This window comes from Lolium rigidum, chromosome 3 (assembly GCF_022539505.1).
Source record: "Lolium rigidum isolate FL_2022 chromosome 3, APGP_CSIRO_Lrig_0.1, whole genome shotgun sequence".
NCBI lineage: Eukaryota > Viridiplantae > Streptophyta > Magnoliopsida > Poales > Poaceae > Lolium > Lolium rigidum.
The window spans coordinates 402,921,721-402,947,506 of NC_061510.1; the positions used below are offsets into that span (position 1 = coordinate 402,921,721).

Sequence of the window (25,786 nt, forward strand, 5' to 3'; positions counted from 1 at the left end):
GTTTTGGGCCGTTTGCGTGGCCGCCCGGACACGCGGACAGCGCCCCGCGTCCGCGTGTCCGTTTGGGTCGCACGCGGCGCCCAACGCGGCGACCCAAAGAGACACCACGTGGTTCGTCTTCGTTGCGCGGCGCTGCGCCATGGCAGGCCTCGACGGGACAGCCATGGTGGGCGGTGGAACGCGCGGGAAAGATCCCGCGCGCACCAAGGTTCCCGCGCGCGAAACGCCATTGGCGCGCGCTCGCGCCCAAGTTTCCCGCCAGACCGCCGGCTATAAAAGACGGCGGCGGTCTCACCCAGACCGCATCACCGTTCTCTTCCCCTCCACCTTCTCCGGCGCCATGCCGCGCACCCTTCAGGCCACATGGGCCAAGCTCTCCCTCGCCGCCCGGGCCAGGTTCCCGCGGACGGACGAGGAGGAGCGCGCGGACTCGCGGTGGGTCGCCGACGACGAGGCGCTCCGCGTCGCTGCCGAGGCGGCGGCAAAGAAGGCCGGTGACGCGGAGATGGGGGAAGCGGCCGCGGAGGGCTGGCACGAGACCGCGGACGGCTGGTACGAGGCCGCGGAGGAGGGGGCGGACGCCGCGGAGGAGCCCGTCAGCGCGGAGGACCTCGCGCTGGCGAACATCAACGCCGCCATCGAGGAGCGTCTCGCCGACCTCACGCGCGTGACGAAGGAGCACGAGGGCATCTGGCGGGCCGGCCGCCGCGGCTTAGGCGACCTCCTCGGCCAGAAGAACGAGCTGCTCGCTATGCGAGCAGCCCGTCACCTCATCCAGATGCCGCCGCCCGAGCGGCGCGCCCGGGAGGATGCTGCGTCGGCGGAGCGCGGCCGGCAAGAGCGCATGCGCCGGCGGCAGGACAACCACGAGGCCCAGGCCGCCGGCCGCGTCCGCCCGGAGGCGCGCACCGCCGTGGAACGCGCCGCCCTGCGGGAGCTTGAGCTATGCGGGAAGCGGATGGTTCCGCCGCAGGAGGCGGAGCGCGAGCGCGCCCGAGCTGCGCGGGCGGAAAGGAGGAGGATGATGCCCTCCGTCCAAGCTGCCGAGGCCCGCGCCGCCGCCCGCGCCGCCGCCGACGCGCCACCCAGCCCGTAGGAAGCTGGAGTGGAATCCTCACGCGTACAGGCCGCCCGCGTCGAGTGAAATCCACGGCCCCGACGGCGAGCCGGCGAGGAGTCGCCGGCGAGGCCGCCGGCCCCGTACGTATTTAGGATAGAAGTAGTAGCTAAAAAAAAATTGTAATGAGTTCTATTTAATGAAAAACATTATTTATGCCTATGACACGCGGGCCAGGGGCGGACAACGGGCGGACGCGAGCGACCAGCCTTTCGCGTCCGCGGCCACGCAAACCCGGCCAAGATTTGGGCCGGGTATGCGTCGTTCCGGACGCCGCGGGCATCCGTTTTAGGGATGGGTCCGCGCGCTGGGCCGGGTTTTTGTCCGGCTGGACCCATCCGGACGCGCGGGCGCGGGATGGGTCGCCCGGTTGGAGATGCCCTAACCACCCCATATGTATATGGGTTTTTCGAGCGAAACATTTTGGACCATGTAATTGGGTCCATATTTTTACAATTTTCAGTATATAAGTAGTTACCGCTTGGTGATCATATGGTAACTGGTTGGTTCTAGATATTTTGAAAATTTCCCTTTTTGAATTTAAATTTTATTAAAAAAATTGTTAGATAATTTCCGGTAACTATCCAGGGTAACCTAAAATACCATCACCCCTAGTTAATATCAGTCCGGTAGCACTATCTTCTCCCTATTGCAGTTGTTGCATGTGTTTGTAACAAGGTTTTGGCTATTGCATGCACAAAGACCCCAAGGAAAATTAAAGTAGAGTAAATCTCCTGTAAATCCCTGCTCACACGAGCAGCCATTTCCATCCTCTAGAGCCGTCAAGACACCTTAGGAAGAGGAGACCAAACACATCCGTAGATTCCAGGTCCAGGGAAGCACTATTGCTATGAAGGCTTTGAGAGTCGAAGAGCAGCATGTTGCAAGCAACAAGGCACTTTTGGATGTGGCATGTTAGCCAGTGAACATCCCGGTGCTGTCCTCGGCCATGATCCGCTGCGTCCCATCAATGGAGCAGCGGAAGAAGGCCGGATCTACCGTCGCCGAACCATCATCCCTGATCTAGAGCCACCATCTCCTCCTAGCTGTTCACATCGTCCAAAAGGATAATATCCGACTGCCACAAAACATGAAAACAAACCTCGCCGTCGCGAGCGGACAAAGAGCACACAAGGCTCCCGGACTTTCGACGTTGCCGTGGGGAGCATCTCCATGGTGATGAAGAGGCTGAGGTAGATTTATCAAACGTGGCACCAGCCTCACCGCCATGGCGCGGCCCACACCAAGATCTTACCAGTTTGTACAAACCGAAAGTGAAACGAAGTTCCAACCCCTCCTTCCACCACCGGAGCGGCGAATAAAGAGGGGAGAACCCACGGTATTGCTGGAGTTCCCCGGGAAACTGCCGCCTCCCTGTCTCTTTCTCTCCAAGAGAGATTTAATTAACTAACAAAGTATAAGTAGGTGTGCTAATTTCAGCGACGTGCACCCCCACGTTAACTTCTGGTGTTATTTCGTTGGCTCTTGACCCATGTGCCAGATTGCGCCCATGCTTGTTGAAGAAGAAATCATAGCGGCGCTTTCTGAGAGAGGCAATTCTCCCAAGAACGGGAGATCATAGAAGAAGACTGAAGGTGTATGTATTTGCATTGAGTAGATCTCAGAGGAGATCGGTTAAGTACAGAGGGAGCAGAACGTGGCCGTCAGGAGCGTGCGCAGACGCATGAGCGGCATGGGAATCGGTCTCCCAGAGACTAGGGGCGACGGTTACAGACGTGTATTACAACGTTCAGAAACATAGGTTTCAACACCCCCCCCCCCCCCGCAGTCGGAACGGCGGTGACGTTCAGACTGGTTCTGAAATCCGTGAAGACCGTCGTAGGGAGCCCCTTTGTGAAGATGTCGGCGTACTGGGAGCCGGTCGGGACGTGCAGAACCCTTGCCTCGCCGAGCGCCACCTTGTCACGGACGAAGTGGAGATCGATCTCGACGTGCTTCGTGCGCTGATGCTGGACAGGGTTGGTGGAGAGGTAGACTGCCGAGACGTTGTCACAGTAGACGATGGTGGCGCGGGTAGGCGGGCGATGAAGCTCGACGAGTAGTTGCCGGAGCCAGCAGGACTCCGCGACACAGTTCGCGACGGCGCGGTATTCAGCTTCCGCGCTTGAGCGGGAGACGGTGTTCTGCCGTTTTGAAGACCAGGAGACCAGGTTGCTGCCGAGGAAGACACCGAATCCCGAAGTCGACTTCCGCGTGTCCGGGCAGCCTGCCCAGTCCGCGTCGGAATATGCCACCAGATCATGAGCGGACGCGCGATGGAGCTGGAGGCCGAAGTGTGTTGTCCCTCGAATGTACCGCAGTATCCGTTTGATGAGCTGAAAATGGTTGTCAGTCGGGGCGTGCATGAAGAGGCAGACCTGCTGGACTGCATATGCAAGGTCCGGCCGGGTCAGCGTGAGGTACTGAAGGGCGCCCGCAAGGCTGCGGTAAAGCGAGGAGTTGTCAAATGGTGCACCGGTGGTGAGGGAAAGTTTGGAGGTGGTGTCGACAGGGGTGGCAATAGGGTGGCAATTGAGCATTCCGGCTCGGTCAAGTATCTCCAGGGCGTACTGGTGCTGATCAAGGAAAAGACCATGTTTGTTGCGAGTCACGGTGACGCCAAGAAAGCCGAGGGAGTGTAGGAATGTGGTGAAGCGGACGAACCAAGTTCGGGGAGCTTGTTTGAGGCCGTAGAGGGATTTGTTGAGGCGGCAAACATGTGTGGGGTATGTGGGATCAACAAACCCGGAGGGCTGCTGACAATAGACCGTCTCAGCAAGATCACCATGGAGGAATGCATTTTTGACATCCATCTGATGAATAGGCCAAGAGTTTGCGGTGGCAATGCTGAGGACGACGCGAATGGTAGCCGGTTTGACAACCGGGCTAAATGTCTCACCATAATCCACTCCAGGCTGCTGTGTAAATCCACGAACAACCCATCGAGCTTTGTATCGTGCCAAGGTGCCATCGGGATGAAGTTTGTGCCGATAGATCCATTTGCCTGTTACCAAGTTAACACCTGCAGGACGAGGCACAAGAGACCAAGTATCATTCCGAATAAGAGCATTAAATTCATCAAGCATTGCGTCGTGCCAATGGGGGTCTTTTAGTGCTGCTCGGTACGAAGCTGGAATTGGAGATGGGGTGGTAGTGGAGATGGTCAGGTCAAAATGGCGCTTGGGCATGAAATAACCATTTTTGCCTCGAGTGGTCATTGTGTGTTCGTTCTGGGGTGCACGTACGGGAATAGCTCGCGCGGGGACAGGTGGGTGACGTGGCGAAGCGGGAGTGGGGGGAGGGGAATCGGTGGGACTGTCAGGTGCGGGCAAACCGCGTCCGGGCGTGTAGCACGAGGGGGATCCGGTGGGGCTCTCGGCAGGTGGGGTGCGGTCCGGAGTGGGCGCGGCAGTAGAGGAGGATCCGGTCGCGGCAGGTGGGGTGGATGGTGGGCCTGGGGGGTGAGGTGGCGTGGGAGGGTTGGCTGTTTGATTGGTTAAGGTAGGTGGGATGGGCGGGAATGATGGGGGAGCGATCCCGAGGGGGATCGGGGCGGATCGGGTCGGATCGGGTGTGGGAGGGTTTGGTGTGGTGTCTGGTGTGCTGTTTGTGTATGGAAACTGAGATTCGTCAAAAATGACGTGACGCGAGATGTGAACTTTGCGAGTCGTCAGGTCGAGGCACCGGTATCCTTTCTGTTCTCGTGGGTAGCCTATGAAAACGCAGCGGGCAGATCTCGGTGCGAGTTTATGTGTTGCCGTGGGTGAGACATTTGGGAAGCATAGGCACCCAAAGGTTCTAAGGTGGTTGTAGGAGGGTTGGCAGCCATATAGAAGGAAATGCGGGGTGAGGTGTTGGACGATGCGGGAGGGTCTTAGGTTGAGCACGTGATTGGCAGTGTAGAGGGCTTCGACCCAAAACGCAGGTGGGAGTGAGGCTTGGAAGAGCAAGGTGCGGACAATGTTGTTAGTGGTGCGAATGAGCCGTTCAGCCCGCCCATTTTGTGGAGAAGTGTAAGGGCAGGAAAGTCGCAGGGAGACGCCGTGAGTGGAAAAGAAATGGCGAAGGGCAGAGGTGAGAAACTCGCCGCCGTTGTCACATTGCATGCATCGGATTGTGGTGTTAAATTGTGTGGAGACAAAGGTAAAAAATCGTTGGAGAGTGTCACAGGTATCTGATTTGTTTTGTAAAGGAAAGACCCAAGAGTAATGTGAAAAATCGTCAAGGATCACAAGATAGTATTTATAGCCGGAGTAGCTTACAATGGGGGATGTCCACAAGTCGCAATGAATTAAATCAAATGGTGATGTGCTACGGGAGTGAGATACAGAAAATGGGAGGCGAGCTTGTTTTCCTAATTGACATGCATCACAGAAACTAGTTTTGGTGCTTGCTTTATTACATGTAAAGAGAAATTCTAGGGGTAAATGGGAAAGAGCTGCATCGCTGGGATGTCCCAGCCGCCTGTGCCAGAGGTCACTTGTGACTGTGAGAGCCGAAGATGGAGGAACACCGCCGTCGCCAAAGAAGGGATACAAGTCCCCGGAGCTATCTGATCTCATGAGGAGTCTCCGGGTGGTAAGGTCCTTCACAGAGAAGCCAAAGGGATCAAACTCAACAGAAACAGAATTATCTCGGGAAAATTTGCGAGTGCTAATTAAATTTTGGACAATGTGAGGTGATACTAAGACATTGTGGAGGTGGAAGGGACGGTCGGTGAGAGCAGCTGTACCAGTAGCAACAATAGGAAGACGAGTGCCATTACCAACGACTATGTGCTGAGAAGTAAGCTCTGAAGGGGAATGAGACTTAGTCAGTATACCTGAACTGCCGGCGACATGGGAAGAGGCGCCTGAATCCATGACCCAATCGCCTCCGTAGGCAGCAAAAGCAGATCCGTAGCTGGGGGCGTTCTGGTACATGGTGGAATAGTCCCACGAAGGAGCCGGAGGTGCTGGTGCAGCGGGGATGGCCGGTGGTGCAGATGGCGCAGCGATGGCGGGGTAGGCGTGAGTGGCCACGTGGGGGCGCGGGCCGAGCACGCCGTGGGCATTTGGAGGGATCCATGGCGCGCGAGGAGGCGGGAAGGGCATGTGCATGGGCGCGAAGTAGCCAATCCACGGTTCCTGGCCACCGCCACGTCCGTGAGAAGTGTCGCCGTACCCGCGCCCACCGCTGGGGTGACCACGACCACGGCCGCCGCCGCCTTGGTAGTGGGAAGGGCCGCCGCCACGACCGTGCGGAGGAGCGCCTTGGCCGCGTCCCTGATACCCTGGGATGGGGTTCTTCCCTTTGTAATTGGGGCTGATGTAGTTGGGGTCGGCGTTGGCGGAGGGGCGCGGCGGTGCTTGTCCACCGGGAGCGGTGGGCTGGCCACGGCCACCGCCATGGGCGACCATGACATGTGCACCGGCCGTCAGCTGCTCGGCGTCGTCGTCCATCTCGGCGAGCTGAAGGCGGGAGCAGGCGTCGGCGAAGCTGGGGAGGTTGCTCTTGAGGATCTCCCGTTGGACGGCGAATCGCTTGCCGAGGCCGTCGAGAAATTGCAGTGTGAGATCGCTGTCAGAAACGGGACGCCCGATCGCGGCGAGATCGTCGGCGAGGCTCTGGAGCTTGCTGGCGTAGTCCGTCACGTTGAGGTCGCCACGCGGACAGTTGTGGAAGGCTCGGTTGAGGTAGAGGTACCGGGAGAAGCCGTTGTCGCGGAAGAAGCGGTGGAGACGGGTCCAGGTGCCGCACGCGCTGCCGTCGGGAGCCTGAACGAGCCGATGGAGATCATCACTCAGGGTTTCAAGGAACCACAGGGAGATCTGTATATCGACGGCCTTCCAGGTGGCGTCGAGAACCGCCGGAGCGGCGCCTTCAGTGATGTGATCCATGGCCTGATACATGGTGAGAAGCGCGATGACGATCTGGCGCCACTTGGTGTAGTGTGTGCCGGCGGTTGGCACCTGGAACTTGATGTAGTTTGAGATGGGAAAGGTGAGAATGGGGTGGGAAGGTGTGGGGGAAAACATGGGGTAGGGCGTAGGCCGATAGTTGCCGGCGGAAGTGGTGACGGCTAGGGCGTCGGAGAGGCCGGCGAGGTTGAATGCATCTGAGGCTGTCGGTGTTTCCGGAGCGCGAGGCATCACGGGCCGTTGCTGAATTGGGGTTACTAGGTCGGGATCTATAGAGGTAGAGGGGGCAGCGGAAGAGATGATAGGTGGGGATGAGGCCGGAGCGGAAGAAGAGTTGTCGGCCATTGTTGAGCTCTGAGCTCTGATACCAAGAAGAAGACTGAAGGTGTATGTATTTGCATTGAGTAGATCTCAGAGGAGATCGGTTAAGTACAGAGGGAGCAGAACGTGGCCGTCAGGAGCGTGCGCAGACGCATGAGCGGCATGGGAATCGGTCTCCCAGAGACTAGGGACGACGGTTACAGACGTGTATTACAACGTTCAGAAACATAGGTTTCAACAATCATGTGGATGAATTTTAGCTGTCGATCAGGTGCTTCAAGATTTGTGTCACAGTGTATCATCAAGTTTCATTAGATTTTTGAACTGCAGTCTGTTTGGACTTTGGACCAAATGAAACGCAACGAAACATGATGAAACCGTTAAGGAGAGAGATGCTCGTGGTTGATTAATCCTGCGCTTCTCATTTGTCTTGTGGAAGAAAGCGAACATTGGTTGACTAGTTGCGTGTAAAAACTAAATTAACACTACCGATTAGCGTAGAAGCATGCATGTCCAGGATATCCATTAATTGCGTACAGTGTGTAGCAGGGGATTCACTAGTACAAGGTCATGCACATACAAGGCCAACGGAACAAAGGAGCGAGAGAAGAAGAGACACGTACGTACGCGCACGGAATTTCGGATACATGTTCCTGGGATTTGGCCGGGGTGATTGACATTTCTGGCGTGCAAGCCTGCACGAAAGTCCGAGGAATATTCTGGCACGCTTATCTCCTTGCCAATATTTTCAATGCTCACGTCGTAGAAAATTTTGCATGCGGCAGCATGGGCATGACTCCAGCGCAAAATTAATGTGGCATCACGAGCGTTTGCAGCTTTGGACACTCCACAACACATGCACGTACGCCTAATTCTCGCCCGATCCAGCTTCTCTGTCACACAAGCAACCCACCACATGAACTTATAAATACCCCTCGCCGGCCACCCTTCTTCTCCACCTCCTCTACGACCAAACTCCAGGCAACAAATCATCGAGCTAGCAGCTGCTTCGCGTTAATTAAGACCTCCTGCGAATGGCGTCGAGTGTGAGAGTGACTAAGCTCGTTTTGTCCATGGCGGCTCTCGTGATGCTCTTGCTGTGCAGTACTACAGCCGCCACGAGCAATGCCAAGGAGACTCAGCAGAACGTGTTCATCCTCGACAACTACGGCGCCCGCGGCGACGGGCAGCACGACGACACGCAGGCACTGGCCAAGGCGTGGAACATGGCGTGCTCCTCATCACGGCCGGCCGTGCTGCTCGTCCCCAAGGGGAAGAGCTACCTGCTCAAGCCGATCGCCCTCTCCGGCCCGTGCAAGTCCACCGTCACCTTGACGGTGGAGGGCACGCTGGTGGCTCCAGCTAGCAGGTCCGCATGGAGCGAGGACAACATTAGTCGCTGGATCGTGATCCAAGGCGTCACCGGCCTCACTGTCACCGGTGGCGGCACGATCAATGGGAACGGCGACATTTGGTGGAAGAACTCGTGCAAGACCAACAAAGCTCTGTCATGCACAACGGCTCCCACAGCTCTAACATTTCACCGGTGCAACAATTTGAAGGTCGACAACCTGAAAATTGTGAACAGCCAACAGATGCATGTGTCCGTTGAGGATTGCACCAATGTGCAGCTGGCTCGCTTGTCCATCACGGCGCCTGGCACCAGCCCAAACACCGACGGCATCCACATCACCCGGAGCACAGTTGTCCAAGTTAGAGATTGTGTCATCAAGACGGGGGATGATTGCATGTCGATCGAGGATGGCACTCACAATCTTCTCGTCACCAAGGTTGTTTGTGGTCCGGGGCATGGAATCAGCATCGGAAGCTTGGGTGACGACAACTCCAGAGCTGAGGTTTCTGGCATTACAGTTGACTCCGTACAGTTATATGGCACAACCAATGGCGTCCGGATCAAGACGTGGCAGGGAGGAAGCGGGTACGCCAAGGGTATCACGTTCCAGAACATTATCATGGACAACGTGCAAAACCCGATCATCATTGACCAGAACTACTGCGACTCAGCTAAGCCATGCATGAAACAAGAATCTGCGGTGGAGATCAGCAATGTTGTTTTCAAGAACATTAGAGGGACAACCATATCCAAGGATGCTATCAACCTTAGCTGCAGTAACCAGGCGTCATGCACTAACATTGTCTTGGAGAATATTGACCTGAAAATGGAGCGCAACCAGGGAGAAACCGAAAGCACCTGCCAAAACGCCCAATGGCGAAAATCTGGAACTGTTGTTCCACAACCGTGTGAAGCAAAAAACTAAGAAGGGTCATTGCAATTACTAGGCTTACCGTAACATGTATACCGCGATGTACAGAAAATCCAAAATAGCTAGTCATACTTGTGCATACATAGTGTAAGCTCTATTGGATATATACTAGTAAACTGCAATATAATGTGAGTAATAGTGTATTTTTTTGAAAATTTTCAAGTTACATTCTTCTAATCTTTTCATAGATGTATGTAAATCTGCTGAACTACGCTCCAACCTGGCAGAGTATCTTGGTTGTATGTCACGAGCTATCTTTAAGAAAAATATGTAACAAAATAATATATGAGGATTAACAACTTCAGCTTACTTTGTGTTACAACAGTCAACAAAACAATATAGGTTTAGAATGAAGGACTTGATCAAGGATGTGGGATAGTGTTATTTTATGCACATTCTGTATAGCAAGTGATGTCTAGGGCCACACGGTTTGTAAGTCATCAACTACAAAGTTTTTGGCCTCATTATTAGAAGACAGTGGACTTAGCGGCATGTGATGTCCATTGGTATTGCCGGCTCCCTTTGCCGTGTGGGAGGCGAGGCAACAGAGGGCAGCGATCATCGAGATCGATATGATGCTAGTAGTGTCATATTGGGACCGAGAAAAATCCTTGTTCGACTGGTCTGACCACAGTGATAGCAATGCCTTTGGATGTTGCTCCCCTACGCCAAACCCCGTCCTTCATTTCTTGGTGAATATCTGAAATCTGGCTCTGATTTGGTGGAGATGACGTCGCCGGTGTCATTCCACCCTAACCTCACCGTTTCTGCAATGATGACGGCAGCGGTAGTTGTTGCAATGATGGCCCCCAATGCACCGACCAGGAGCAACCCTATGGTTGTTTGGCCAATCGCGCTCGCCCTGATGATTGTGGCGGCCGCCGACACAATGGTGGTGGTGGAAAGGGTAATCAAGGCGGACGTGGACAAGGCCGACATCATTGTCCATATCATGGCCGCAATGACACTCTCTCTTACCGGCAAGATGGCACGTTGCAAATTTGCAAGATCTATGGGAACCCGGAAAGTGAATGTTGGTGGCGCTATGAGGTCAACAATGACTATGGTGATGATGTCCAACAGAGGGTGCACAAGCGCACCATATGGTGCCAATACAAATTAGTACGATGTTATAGATCACATCACCTGAGAGTGAGCAATTTTTCTACTCGCGAGAAGTACAAGGGACATAATCGAGTCCACACAGCTGATGGTAATGCTATGATAGTTAGTCATGCTGGTCATTAAATCTGAGTAACCCACCCCCCACCCATAGTTCTTTCCATCCATAAATCTCTTGTCTGCACATACATATGGCCTAGATAACAATGCATTCCTTAAATTTGAACCTTTTTTGGTTTTTGATTAAGGATGAGGTAACAAAGAAAAGAATTTTTAAAGGTTCATGTTATGGTGGCCTATATCCTCTTGTGATTGCCTCATTAAAATTTGACAATCATGATTTCATCACCACACAAGGCCATCATCATCTGAATGGCATCATCACGTACCATTCAGCAAGTTCTTAGCAAAACTAAACTATCATATTCCCCACATTTATGAGACTTGATCAAGTGCCCGAATGACATGATGTATGATACTGCACCTATTCTCGCGACAACTACCGGTAGATTTCGGTGCATGTGTGTACTTGCCTTTGCTTGTTGTTTTGTAGATATTCACTTATGGGTGTCATTTGACTATGCATGTTTTTTTGCGGGTTGGTTGTGCACGATTTTTTTTTTGTTGAGAAACACTGTATAAACGTAGACGCTAACATACACGCGCATACACTCACCCCTATGAACGCACACACGCACACGCTACCCCTATGAGCACCTCCGAAATACTGAGCCGGCAGATTGGATCTTAAAATTAACAAAGTCACCACAGGCGTCTCGCTGTCGACGGGAACGTCGCCTCCCACTGAATGAATTTTCCGCCTTTATGAGACACATAGATGTCAAACTTGGGATTTGAACTCTGGTGAGCTGGGGTACAACCACCCTCCTAACCATCCAACCTCAGGTTGATTCTCTGTTGTGCACGAAATTTATTATTGAACATTTCTCAGTTGATATTCTTATTTAGCTTTTAGAATTTATTTTTGGCCAGAGCAAAGAAATACTATTGTAAAGCAAGTTAGCAGGCATTTGTTCTTGGTCGCTTCCAAGTTGATGACGAGCCTAAAGCTTGCACATAAGTTTTATTCTACAATAAATTCTCCAGTATGCAAATTTAGGAAAAGCAACATAGGTGATACCTAGGCGACCCAAATACCACCACAACTGCACAGATAAAGTAGTGTTAATATTATTACCTGAATAATATTTTAGAGGACCCACATATAAATTCAGCTAGAGTATTGTTTTAAATTTGTAATCATGTTTCATGTGAATTGGTTGACGAAATTATATTTTCACTTTATTTGTAACACATCATATCAAAGAATCAAACCGTAGCAACGCACGGGCAAATTTGCTAGTAAAATGTAAAGTAGTTTGTATTGAGATTTTACACCATAGTATACAGCATTGGTTATCTCTAGAATTTTGTCTCAAATTTTTTAAAAATTTAAATACAAAGTTTGATTGTTTGCAAAAAGGGTTGCGTGTAGCTCGGCCTCCATTTTAAGTGTTCCATCGTGATATTTTTTTAGTTAATATGTTGGTTGTGGGACCAGTGCGTTAGACTGCATATGCCCAATGAATTCTGCATCACTTTCCCTGATCAGCATGAAGTCTTCGATTGAAATTAAAGAAGCGGCCATTGAAGTCCACTGAGCTACAAACATGGAAGCATGCATGTCCAGGATATCCATTGATGACATATCGCGAGCCAGTAGAATGTGGCCATATAGCCATACTCATATTACGCGCCAACGCAACAAAGGAGTGAGCGAAGGAGAAACACGCACGCACGGAATTTTAGATACGTGACTAAGATTGAGATTTTCTGAGAAATCTGGCATTCTTATCTTCCTGCCAATTGGCAAATTGACACGCAGCGCAGGTGATCAATTGTGCGCGCACCTCTTAGAAATTGTTGGCCACCCAGTATGGGTGACGGGAATCACGAGCATTTGCAGCTTGCCACACTCCATGACACATGCACACACGCCTAAGGGCATCTCCAACCGAGCGACCCAAACGGACGCGCTGGGCCGTCCGTTTTGGGCCGTTTGCGTGCCCGAGCGGACGCGCGGACGGAGCCCCGCGTCCGCGCGTCCGTTTGGGTCGCACGCTGCGCCCAACGCAGCGGCCACCCATTTGGCCATTTGGCCATTTGGCCTATTTCTTTGGAAAATAGGTCCTCTGACAACAGATCCTTAAACAATGTCTAACAAATATAGAATAATATCTCGTAAACAGAGAATAATATATAATAAACATAAAATATTATCAAATACCATAAAATATTATCAAATGTACCATGATAAATCAAATAAAATGTGCCATAGTTTGAGAAAAATATAAAAATTACAATTGAGATTGTCTAACTCAATTTGGGCGCTCGAGGATCTCCTTCTGTCTCTTCTCGAACCAAGCTCTCTTTGCCTCGCTCATGTTGGTCAAGTCGGCGTTCATGATGAGGTTGTCCTCGGCTTGGCGTTTGAGCTCAACTTCCTTCGCCTTCAGCTCCACCTCTTTGGCCCTTGCCATTGCTATGAGCTCAAGTTCTTTAGCTTTGGTCTTGGCCTTGACCTCTTCAATCTCAAGCTTCTTCTGCTGGACATCAAAGAATTTCTTCCTGTCCTCTTCTTTCTCCCGGCGCCTCTTCTCATCCCTCTTGTCCGTGGACACCTCTCTGTCCGCATGCATCTCCTTCAAAGTGCCATACAAAAGCATGGACGAAGCATCACGCTTCATGTCGGCTTTGGTTGACTTGTGGCCGCGTGGACGACTTGCACGAGAAGCGGAGCTACCGCAAGGCTGCCTACCATCAAGGTCAATGACCGTGGCATCTTTGGCGGGATTGTTGCCAGTCAAGGTCGCCATGTACCCCTCGTACCCCTCCTGGAACTTGGGGGTGCCTTGGAGTTCCTTCCAACAATGAGGGAAGGCAAATGTCTTCTCTCCATTGTTGACTTTGTAGAATTCCAAAGCTCGCCACACCTAGAGCAAAGCGAGACAACAACGATAAACAGATGTGCAAACATCGGATGAATAAGTTGAGGTTAAGAATCATACCAAGTCCTTCACACCCATGCCACTAACGGGGATCCGCTTCGCGTGATCATACGCCGCCCGGAACTTGTTGCATTCCGTTTGAATTGCTCCCCACCTCTTTTGGAGCGATATTTCGCTGCGGTCGCTCTCAAATGGCTCCTGTCCATATTTGCGATGTTCATGGAAGTATTCATAGATCCGGCGCCGAATGCGGTCCCTTCTCGCTCGGCACTCGTCAACGCATCTTGCCCGATGGTCAACCATCCATCGACGAGCACCTTGTCCTCCTTCTCCGTGTAGTTGGCGGTTCGTTTGCTTACCCGGCGACCTCGAGCTTGTGCAGCTGCGGCTTGTGTGAGGCCCTCACCGAACAACGGCTCCTCCTCGATGTTTATGCTGCCGGGACAGGCAGGTGTGCCCTCCTGTGTGTCAATGGGAGGTGGCTGGGGAGCCTGCTGTGTCGAAGGATATGGCAGGGTCGTCGGCATTGTCTGCGCGAAAGACGGAGGGGCCTGCACGGTGGACGGTGACTGCGTGCGCGCGGCCGACAAATCGTCGAACAGGTTGCGTGCACCGGACATCGCAGCTGCTCCCGAGGTTCTTGGGGCCTTTGGAGTTCGCCGGCGCACGGTTCAGGTCAATGGACGAAGGTGACGGCCCCGTCATGGACTCGCCCACCTCCGGTGACCCATCCCGTGATCGGTACGCGTGCCGCCCATGCGCCCCCATTTCGTGCCCAAACGGGGCAGTCGGTGGGGCAGTTGACCTTGGAGGAAGGAGCCGGGTCACGGAGGAGGCCGAGCTCCCCCCCGAGGCCGCGCCGGTGCCGGGGATGATCATGTGCTGGCCGAGCGCTGCGTGGCCGTAAAAGAGCATGGCATGCGTGTAACGGCCCCGGGTAGTACCCCTAATAGATTCTGCTTGTTCTTTTCCTTTTTGCATCATCATGGCATCATGCATATTTTCGAACCCTTAATTATTTTATTAAACTTTATTTTTGTTGCCAAAATTCTTCTGTCCTTTTCATCCCAAAATTAAATCCTATTTTTCTAGTAATTTTCTGGTATCAAAACTATTTTTAAAATGGTTTTAAACAAACAGAAAAAGTAAAACAGGAAACAATTTTTAAAATAAAAAAAAGGGGAGAGAACCGGCCAAGCCAGCCAGGCCCAAGTCGGCCCCAGGCAGCCCAACCGGCCCAGCCGGCGAAACCCTAGCCCCTCCCCTGGCAATCTTCCACTCCCACCCCCGCCGCCAGCCTTCTCTCACCCCCCTGTTCTTTTTCTTTTTTTTTCCGAATCAGTCCTTCCACCTCTCCTCTCGTCTCTGCGTCGACTCAGACCCAAACCCGAGCCCGCTCGACCTCCCTGCTCTCTCTGCCACGGCCGCCGTCCCGCGTGGCCCTCTCCCTCCTCTCCAGCTCCGGCCGCCGCGCAGGCCGGCGTCGCCTCCTGCTGCAGGGCCCTCGCCACGCGCGTCGTGCCACCCCGTCTGGCGCCCTCCTCTGTTCCCCGCGCGCGTCTGCAACGTCCAGGGCCCCGGCCTCCTTCATCGACCAGGTCCGCCTCCCATGGCTGCTCCCGTCCCCGACCTAGCCGGCAACCACCGCGCCGCGGCCACCTCCCGCTAGGCCACCCCGAGCCGCTGCTCACCACCATGCCGCCGTTTCGCCCATGTTCACCTCCAGCTCGCGGGCATCCTTGATGTTGAAGCACACGTGAAGGACCTGCTGGCCTGCTGCATCTAGTGCATGTACTCAGCAGCAGTTCCACGCATCTGCTTGTCAAACACGAGTTTTCTCCGATTGTTTTGGCTCCTGGGTCTTGCTATCTGTTCCTGTTGGTATGTGATATTCCTGCCGTGAGTGCCATGACCAAATTGGTTGAGCATTTCTGAAGATCCGTTCGTGGCTTGTGAAGTATTGATGGATGTGGTGATGTTGCAGTGGCTGCGCAACCCGGTGACAATTTCTGCAATAGTGGTGTGATGCCACATGAAGATCACCGGTGCTTATCCAAGGTCATCACCAATAAATGAAGCCGGGAGTTCAAGTTCTCCTTCCCGGATCGAAGGCGAAGACCCTGTTTCCTCTTCTTCCTCTCTGAACCCGAATCCGGCGACCCTCTTTGTTTCGTGAGAACCCAAACCCTAACCTATACCTATTTTCTAAATGTCCCATAAATCTTGCTGCATCTCTTATCATGTGCATCAACATCATTCATACATGTTGCACCGCATATGTGGTTGTTCGGGGTTAAATAGCGATTCACTAAATAATTAAATATGGAATTGTGCGGGAATGCTTATCTCTTATCCCGGTTCCATTTAATTTGTGTAGCGCACCCATGCCATGTTTGCCATGCTAACAACTTTTTAATTTTGCGGGGTAGGAAAATAACTTGAACCTAATAACTGTTTGTCCGGGGTTCCGACTCCGCTTAAATTGGATAAGTTGCATTGCACCATCTTTGCCATGTCATGCATATTATCTTGATCATGTTGGATCTTCTTTATCTGTAGTAGTAAGACTTGCATGCGTTGTGTGTTCCAGCATTTGCTTCTTCTCGAATAGGAACACGAAGTGGTGTTGTGAGATACGACGAGTTCTCCGACAAGTTCTCCTGCAGCTTTTCACAGGCGAGCCCTCTTTCTTCACCTATTTACTCTCTCCCTCGCACTGCTATCCTTATGTTGCGATTCTTTATCGAGTCACGTGTCCTATTCCACTTGTTTACCATAATAATCCTATATGTATCATTCCTTAACCATAGCCGTTGCTTGATGTTTGAGCCTTGCGAGTCGTAGGCGTGTTTAGGCTCTGTTGTTTATCTCGATCTGTTAGCGGGATATGTTGGGTTTTTGGGAGGTTAACACATGCTATATCAGTTCTTGGAGATACACATGCTTTACTTATTTGTTAACAACTAAAATTGTAAGCAGAGGCATCTGTGAGCCCCTTTGCGAAAGCATCGGAACTTTGACTCGCTAATGTCCCCTAGGACCCGAGTTCTTGTTATCTGTTCCGATATTGAGCGCTCTACCCATGCGTGGGGACGATTATTGGGACCCCCCTCACCCATTACCTTTTCTCAAGTCAGTTGAAAAGGGGGCCACAACCTTGGTTTTATTTGCCTATGCAAGGTATGCCATGCTTTACTTACTGTTGCCTTCGGGTGTTTACTTCCTGTTGGCTTCGGGTGTTTATATTCTGTACTGTACCCCGCGGGACGTTTAGCGAAAGCGTGTGGTTCGCACGCCTAGCCTCCGTCGCAAACCCTGAGTCCGCTTCGGAGTACGGCCGGACTTCGTCACGGGTAGCTTAGTCGGGTGGCCCCCCTAGACTTTCTTGTTGAACTGGGAACGGTCTTGTTGTGAGACATCGCCTGTAAGAAGCAGGTCGAGCATGCGTATGGTTACATTTGGGCAACCCCTGCAGGGTGTACATCTTATCGATAAGCCGTGTCCGCGGTTATGGACGACTTGGAATTGTATAGCTTGATCATAGAACAACTTACACCGTTATCTTGTTGCTAATAATCTGATAATAACTTGCGTAGTAATATAGCCTTACTACAACCGTTACCCAATAAAACTTGTCCACCGTTGAGTGCCTTTTACATTGCCTCTTCGCAATTGTTGGAGGGGATATGTGTAATCGGCTGGGTTATGTTTGTGTAGTATTTTATCTGTTACCTTATGCGCTCTCTCACCTTCTCTGATTAGACGAATGTTGTGGAGTGTCTCTATAGGTTTTTAGTGCTTGCGCTGCTGCTTAACCCCACCATATTGCCTATGACGTTCCTCTTGCGTCCTCTAAGTCCCCTGCGTGCCTCAAGTACAAAGGACGACTGGTTGACGAATGCTTATACGTCTTGAAGTCTTGTTAAGTACGAACCCGTACTTATTGCTGCTTCTACGGGATATAACCGGGCAGGTATGAAGATATGTTCGATGAAGACGATGTTAGCAAGGTTACCCTTCCGGCTTGGCCTGGGCAGGGTTATGGACGCCACTGGTTATCTTCAGGACTCTTAGTCCAATTTGTATCTTGTCCGTACCCGGACGTATTTGATCTTTTGTATGATTCGGATCTTTGTATTGTATATTTGTATCTTGACTCGTTGGAGTCGTTGTTGTAATATATGTATCTTGTGGGCTCTATTGTAATCCTCGTTGTAATGTTACCGCTCGTGTTAATTCCTCTGGCATCACGTGTGTGATTCGTCGCGCACGTCGTGTCGGAGGGCGTCTCTGGATCGATATCGTGCGGATTTCGGCGGGATCGCTGGAATCCTCAGGATACCGGTTCCGGGGCGTCACAAGTTGGTATCAGAGCCTCAGGTTGTCGATACCCCACTAGTCCAGCCTGTAGGATAACCTTGCAAACGGACGTTGTGTCTAGTGTCAAAACTATTTTCTGAAAACTCGTTGGATAGATCTGATTAGCTCTGATTTTTCTCCTCATCCATATTCTTTCTCCTCTTACCCATGCGAGTTTTGAGTCTTCTCCCTTATCTGAGTTCTCTGAGTCTGAGGTCTCTATGCGGGTTGGACGATCTTTGCCCCTCACCTATTAGGTCCGATCTTCGGAGGATCCCGATGGAAGAGCATCATCAACAGTGGAACAACGACTTCTTGTTAGTGGTGTCGCCGATCTACGTGGAGCAAGAACTCTTGTTAGTGGTGTCGAGGAGATCGACACGTCGCCTGAAGACCCGATAGTTCACCTCTCTCCCCCGTACCTTGAGGTGGAACCTCGGGGCGAGGTTCCTTGTTAGTGGTGTCGATTGTAACGGCCCCGGGTAGTACCCCTAATAGATTCTGCTTGTTCTTTTCCTTTTTGCATCATCATGGCATCATGCATATTTTCGAACCCTTAATTATTTTATTAAACTTTATTTTTGTTGCCAAAATTCTTCTGTCCTTTTCATCCCAAAATAAAATCCTATTTTCTAGTAATTTTCTGGTATCAAAACTATTTTTAAAATGGTTTTAAACAAACAGAGAAAGTAAAACAGGAAACAATTTTTAAAATAAAAAAGGGAGAGAACCGGCCAAGCCAGCCAGGCCCAAGTCGGCCCCAGGCAGCCCAACCGGCCCAGCCGGCGAAACCCTAGCCCCTCCCCTGGCAATCTTCCACTCCCACCCCCGCCGCCCGCCTTCTCTCACCCCCCTGTTCTTTTTCTTTTTTTTCCGAATCAGTCCTTCCACCTCTCCTCTCGTCTCTGCGTCGACTCAGACCCAAACCCGAGCCCGCTCGACCTCCCTGCTCTCTCTGCCACGGCCGCCGTCCCGCGTGGCCCTCTCCCTCCTCTCCAGCTCCGGCCGCCGCGCAGGCCGGCGTCGCCTCCTGCTGCAGGGCCCTCGCCACGCGCGTCGTGCCACCCCGTCTGGCGCCCTCCTCTGTTCCCCGCGCGCGTCTGCAACGTCCAGGGCCCCGGCCTCCTTCATCGACCAGGTCCGCCTCCCATGGCTGCTCCCGTCCCCGGCCTAGCCGGCAACCACCGCGCCGCGGCCACCTCCCGCTAGGCCACCCCGAGCCGCTGCTCACCACCATGCCGCCGTTTCGCCCATGTTCACCTCCAGCTCGCGGGCATCCTTGATGTTGAAGCACACGTGAAGGACCCGTCGGCCTGCTGCATCTAGTGCATGTACTCGGCAGCTAGCTCCACGCATCTGCTTGTCAAACACGAGTTTTCTCCGATTGTTTTGGCTCCTGGGTCTTGCTATCTGTTCCTGTTGGTATGTGATATTCCTGCCGTGAGTGCCATGACCAAATTGGTTGAGCATTTCTGAAGATCCGTTCGTGGCTTGTGAAGTATTGATGGATGTGGTGATGTTGCAGTGGCTGCGCAACCCGGTGACAATTTCTGCAATAGTGGTGTGATGCCACATGAAGATCACCGGTGCTTATCCAAGGTCATCACCAATAAATGAAGCCGGGAGTTCAAGTTCTCCTTCCCGGATCGAAGGCGAAGACCCCGTTTCCTCTTCTTCCTCTCCGAACCCGAATCCGGCGACCCTCTTTGTTTCGTGAGAACCCAAACCCTAACCTATACCTATTTTCTAAATGTCCCATAAATCTTGCTGCATCTCTTATCATGTGCATCAACATCATTCATACATGTTGCACCGCATATGTGGTTGTTCGGGGTTAAATAGCGATTCACTAAATAATTAAATATGGAATTGTGCGGGAATGCTTATCTCTTATCCCGGTTCCATTTAATTTGTGTAGCGCACCCATGCCATGTTTGCCATGCTAACAACTTTTTAATTTTGCAGGGTAGGAAAATAACTTGAACCTAATAACTGTTTGTCCGGGGTTCCGACTCCGCTTAAATTGGATAAGTTGCATTGCACCATCTTTGCCATGTCATGCATATTATCTTGATCATGCTGGATCTTCTTTATCTGTAGTAGTAAGACTTGCATGCGTTGTGTGTTCCAGCATTTGCTTCTTCTCGAATAGGAACACGAAGTGGTGTTGTGAGATACGACGAGTTCTCCGACAAGTTCTCCTGCAGCTTTTTACAGGCGAGCCCTCTCTCTTCACCTATTTACTCTCTCCCTCGCACTGCTATCCTTATGTTGCGATTCTTTATCGAGTCACGTGTCCTATTCCACTTGTTTACCATAATAATCCTATATGTATCATTCCTTAACCATAGCCGTTGCTTGATGTTTGAGCCTTGCGAGTCGTAGGCGTGTTTAGGCTCTGTTGTTTATCTCGATCTGTTATCGGGATATGTTGGGTTTTTGGGAGGTTAACACATGCTATATCAGTTCTTGGAGATACACATGCTTTACTTATTTATTAACAACTAAAATTGTAAGCAGAGGCATCTGTGAGCCCCTTTGCGAAAGCATCGGAACTTTGACTCGCTAATGTCCCCTAGGACCCGAGTTCTTGTTATCTGTTCCGAGATTGAGCACTCTACCCATGCGTGGGGACGATTATTGGGACCCCCTCACCCATTACCTTTTCTCAAGTCAGCTTGAAAAGGGGGCCACAACCTTGGTTTTATTTGCCTATGCCATGTATGCCATGCTTTACTTACTGTTGCCTTCGGGTGTTTACTTCCTGTTGGCTTCGGGTGTTTATATTCTATACTGTACCCCGCGGGACGTTTAGCGAAAGCGTGTGGTTCGCACGCCTAGCCGCCGTCGCAAACCCTGAGTCCGCTTCGGAGTACGGCCGGACTTCGTCACGGGTAGCTTAGTCGGGTGGCCCCCTAGACTTTCTTGTTGAACCGGGAACGGTCTTGTTGTGAGACATCGCTCGTAAGAAGCGGGTCGAGCATGCGTATGGTTACATTTGGGCAACCCCTGCAGGGTGTACATCTTATCGATAAGCCGTGTCCGCGGTTATGGACGACTTGGAATTGTATAGCTTGATCATAGAACAACTTACACCGTTATCTTGTTGCTAATAATCTGATAATAACTTGCGTAGTAATATAGCCTTACTACAACCATTACCCAATAAAACTTGTCCACCGTTGAGTGCCTTTTACATTGCCTCTTCGCAATTGTTGGAGGGGATATGTGTAATCGGCTGGGTTATGTTTGTGTAGTATTTTATCTGTTACCTTATACGCTCTCTCACCTTCTCTGATTAGACGAATGTTGTAGAGTGTCTCTATAGGTTTTTAGTGCTTGCGCTGCCGCTTAACCCCACCATATTGCCTATGACGTTCCTCTTGCGTCCTCTAAGTCCCCTGCGTGCCTCAAGTACAAAGGACGACTGGTTGACGAATGCTTATACGTCTTGAAGTCTTGTTAAGTACGAACCCGTACTTATTGCCGCTTCTACGGGATATAACCGGGCAGGTATGAAGATATGTTCGATGAAGACGATGTTAGCAAGGTTACCCTTCCGGCTTGGCCTCGGGCGAGGTTATGGACGCCATTGGTTATCTTCGGGACTCTTAGTCCAATTTGTATCTTGTCCGTACCCGGACGTATTTGATCTTTTGTATGATTCGGATCTTTGTATTGTATATTTGTATCTTGACTCGTTGGAGTCGTTGTTGTAATATATGTATCTTGTGGGCTCTATTGTAATCCTGTTGTAATGTTACCGCTCGTGTTAATTCCTCTGGCATCACGTGTGTGATTCGTCGCGCACGTCGTGTCGGAGGGCGTCTCTGGATCGATATCGTGCGGATTTCGGCGGGATCGCTGGAATCCTCAGGATACCGGTTCCGGGGCGTCACAAGTTGGTATCAGAGCCTCAGGTTGTCGGTACCCCACTAGTCCAGCCTCTTGGATAACCTTGCCAACGCTCGATCAGTTTAGAGTGTCAAAACCTATTTTCTAAAATTTGTTGGATAGCTCTGATTAGCTCTGATTTTTCTCCTTACCTATATTCTTTCTCCTCTTACCTATGCGAGTTTTGAGTCTTCTCTCTTATCTGAGTTTTCGAGTCTTAGGTTCCGACGTGGGTTGGACGATCTATGCCTTCACCTAATTGGTTCGATCTTCGGAGCATCCAACAGAAGCGCATCATCAACAGCGGAACAACGACTTCTTGTTGGTGGTGTCGACCGTTCTACATGGAGCAAGAACTCTTGTTAGTGGTGTCGAGGATATCGACACGTCGCCAGAAGATCCGATAGTCCACCCCTCTCCCCCGTACCTGGACGTGGGATCTCGGGGCGCGATCCCTTGTTAGTGGTGTCGATTGTAGCGGCCCAGGAAAACCCTCATATTAGATTTTTTTGTTATTTTTTCTTTTGTGCATAATCATGACATCAATCACCTTGCATGTTTTAATAAAATCCCTCAAGAAAATTATTTTTATTAAAATCCTATGTTTGGTTGAAAAATTATTCCAAGGTTTAATAAAACCCTCCCACCTTTACTCCTATTTTCTATTGAACCTAATAAAAATTATTTTGAAAATGTTTTCAATTGGTTTACAACCAAATACCTAGTTTTTGTAAATAGTGCCACTATTTTAAAATCTTAGCAAAACCTTCCCTCTATCCCTTTTCGTTCCTGAGATAAGTGAGCAAAAGAAGAGAAGATGCAGAAAATAAAGAGAGAAGAGAAAGAAGCCCAAAAGCAACCTACATCTGCCACGACCCAAACCCACCTTGACTTCTCCATCCATCGTTGCAGCCCAACAACCCTTTCAGCCCACAGCCATCTATCTCCACGAAGCTACCTCCCTGCTTTCTTTCTTCCCTGTACGGAAGCTCATCGAGCGGAGCCACATCGACACATCTCGGACGGGACGGACGAGCAGCTCGCGTATAAAACCAGCAACCCGTCCCATCAACCCTAGCTCACCCACTCCTTCCTCCCCGCCGCCGCTCCGTTTCTTTTTCTCCATCTCTCTGTGAAACGAGAGGGTTTTTGGCCGCCGTTGCCATCCACCGCGCCGTCGCCATGGACTGCTCCGAGCCCAGCTGAGAACGGAAAAAGAACCTCCGCGACCTCCTCTTCTTCCTGGACGTGGACCTGGACCTGCTCGAGCTCTACTTCCTCTTCCACGTCCACGCCGTCGTCTTTTTTTTTCCCAGAACGTGTCGTCGTCCGCGACCTCGTCTCCGTCTTCGACCGCCGCCTCGCGTGAGCTCCGCCTCCCTGCAGCGCGAATGGGTCTCCAAGATCTTCAACCGCTGACAGCCGCACGACCCCGACCTTCCCATGCTGCACCAGCACACCGCTATGCTCGCGGCCGCGCGCCGTCAAGATCGTCTCCGACATCGGCGACCCCGTAGACAAGAACTGCGTCTTCGCCGTGTGTCCTCCACCTCCCCGAGCTCCTCGTAGCCCTCCACCGTCTCTCGTCGTCTCCGACGTCCAGCAGCCAAGAAGAGCTGCGCGCGCTATAGCACATGGCCGGCACCTGCACAAGTGCTCATCGACCTCTGTGTTCGTCCGCTTTCTTTGCCAAGGCCAAGTTCGGCATGGTGACCCGGCGTCGTTCCCCGTCAAGCGTGTACTGACGTCTCCCAGCACCACGAGCCGGCGAAACCCTAGCCCCTCCCCTGGCAATCTTCCACTCCCACCCCCGCCGCCAGCCTTCTCTCACCCCCCTGTTCTTTTTCTTTTTTTTCCGAATCAGTCCTTCCACCTCTCCTCTCGTCTCTGCGTCGACTCAGACCCAAACCCGAGCCCGCTCGACCTCCCTGCTCTCTCTGCCACGGCCGCCGTCCCGCGTGGCCCTCTCCCTCCTCTCCGCCTCCGGCCGCCGCGCGGCCGGCGTCGCCTCCCCGCCGCAGGGCCCTCGCCACGCGCGTCGTGCCACCCCGTCCGGCGCCCTCCTCTCGTTCCCCGCGCGCGTCCGCAACGTCCGTGGCCCCGGCCTCCTTCATCGACCGGGTCCGCCTCCCATGGTCGCTCCCGTCCCCGGCCTAGCCGGCAACCACCGCGCCGCGGCCACCTCCCGCTAGGCCACCCCGAGCCGCTGCTCACCACCATGCCGCCGTTTCGCCCATGTTCACCTCCAGCTCGCGGGCATCCTTGATGTTGAAGCACACGTGAAGGACCTGCTGGCCTGCTGCATCTAGTGCATGTACTCAGCAGCAGTTCCACGCATCTGCTTGTCAAACACGAGTTTTCTCCGATTGTTTTGGCCGGAGGAGGTCGAGGGCGGCCGGAATTGAAGAATACGGTCGCCGGAGTTGAAGAAGAAACGTCGAATTTGCCGGTGAAGTAGCGAGCCCCCGGTCGATTCCTTTGGGGAGGATGAAGAGGAAGACAAGGCGCATCTTTCGGTGGTCTCAGCACGGCGAGGGGTGGCCTAGAACGACAACGCCATGGCGAGGTGGAGGCGGTACTGTGAGGTTGTTCTCCTTTGTTTCGTTTCCTCACAGAAAAGAGAAAAGAGAATGGGTGGAGGAAGGTAGGTGGCGGGGGTGGGAGTGGAAGATTGCCAGGGGAGGGGCTAGGGTTTCGCCGGCTGGGCCGGTTGGGCTGCCTGGGGCCGACTTGGGCCTGGCTGGCTTGGCCGGTTCTCTCCCTTTTTTATTTTAAAAATTGTTTCCTGTTTTACTTTTTCTGTTTGTTTAAAACCATTTTAAAAATAGTTTTGATACCAGAAAATTACTAGAAAAATAGGATTTAATTTTGGGATGAAAAGGACAGAAGAATTTTGGCAACAAAAATAAAGTTTAATAAAATAATTAAGGGTTCGAAAATATGCATGATGCCATGATGATGCAAAAAGGATAAGAACAAGCAGAATCTATTAGGGGTACTACCCGGGGCCGTTACAATGCGCCTGCTGCTCTTGAAGGACAGTGCTCTTCGCCTCCGTCTTGAGTTGGAGAAGCTGCTCCGCCGCTCGCTGCCGCTCCTCCGCGGCAACGATTTCCCTCTTCCGTTGGTCGAGCGCCCTGCGGCGGTCGGCCCTCTTCTTGCTCTCGATCTTCCTCTGCTCCGGGGTGAGGTCGGCCTTCGCCTTCTTCGTCGGCGGCCCGGGGGGGCGCTCGGCCTCCGCCAGTTCAGGAGCCGCCTCCACGGCAGGAGCGGCAACGGCCGCGAGTGCCTCCTCTCCGATGGTGGCGGTGGTGGCGGTGGCGGCGGCAGTCGCTTCGTCGGCCATCTCTAGGTTTTGGGAGTATAGTGGAGTGTTTCTGTTTTGGGAGGCAGACAGGCGGGCCAGGTGCGGACAAGGGGAGGACGCGAGCGACCAGCCTTTCGCGTCCGCGGCCACGCAAACTCGTCCAAGATTTGGGCCGGGTTTGGGTCGTCCCGGACGCCGCGGCCATCCGTTTTAGGGATGGGTCCGCGCGCTGGGCCGCGGTTTTGTCCGTTTCGACCCATCCGGACGCGCGGACGCGGGATGGGTCGCCCGGTTGGAGATGCCCTAACTCTCGCCAAGCTTCTCTCATGCCTCACCTATAAATATCCTCGTCCGGTGACCCGTCTTCTCCATCGCATCTACACTTCTTCCACGGTGAAACTCCACGCTACAAACTTATTCATGACTTGCGGATAAATAATTGCATATCCTGCGTTACATATACTCCCTGCAAA

At 52.3% G+C, this 25,786-nt stretch overlaps 1 protein-coding gene across 1 annotated transcript; it reads left to right on the forward strand.

Moving 5' to 3' along the window:
• Positions 1-8,372: 8,372 nt before the first annotated feature.
• Positions 8,373-9,617, forward strand: LOC124700955 (polygalacturonase-like). The gene has a single exon (XM_047233023.1). The coding sequence runs from the start codon at positions 8,373-8,375 to the stop codon at positions 9,615-9,617; it is 1,245 nt and encodes a 414-aa protein (XP_047088979.1).
• The last annotated feature ends 16,169 nt before the right edge of the window (positions 9,618-25,786 follow it).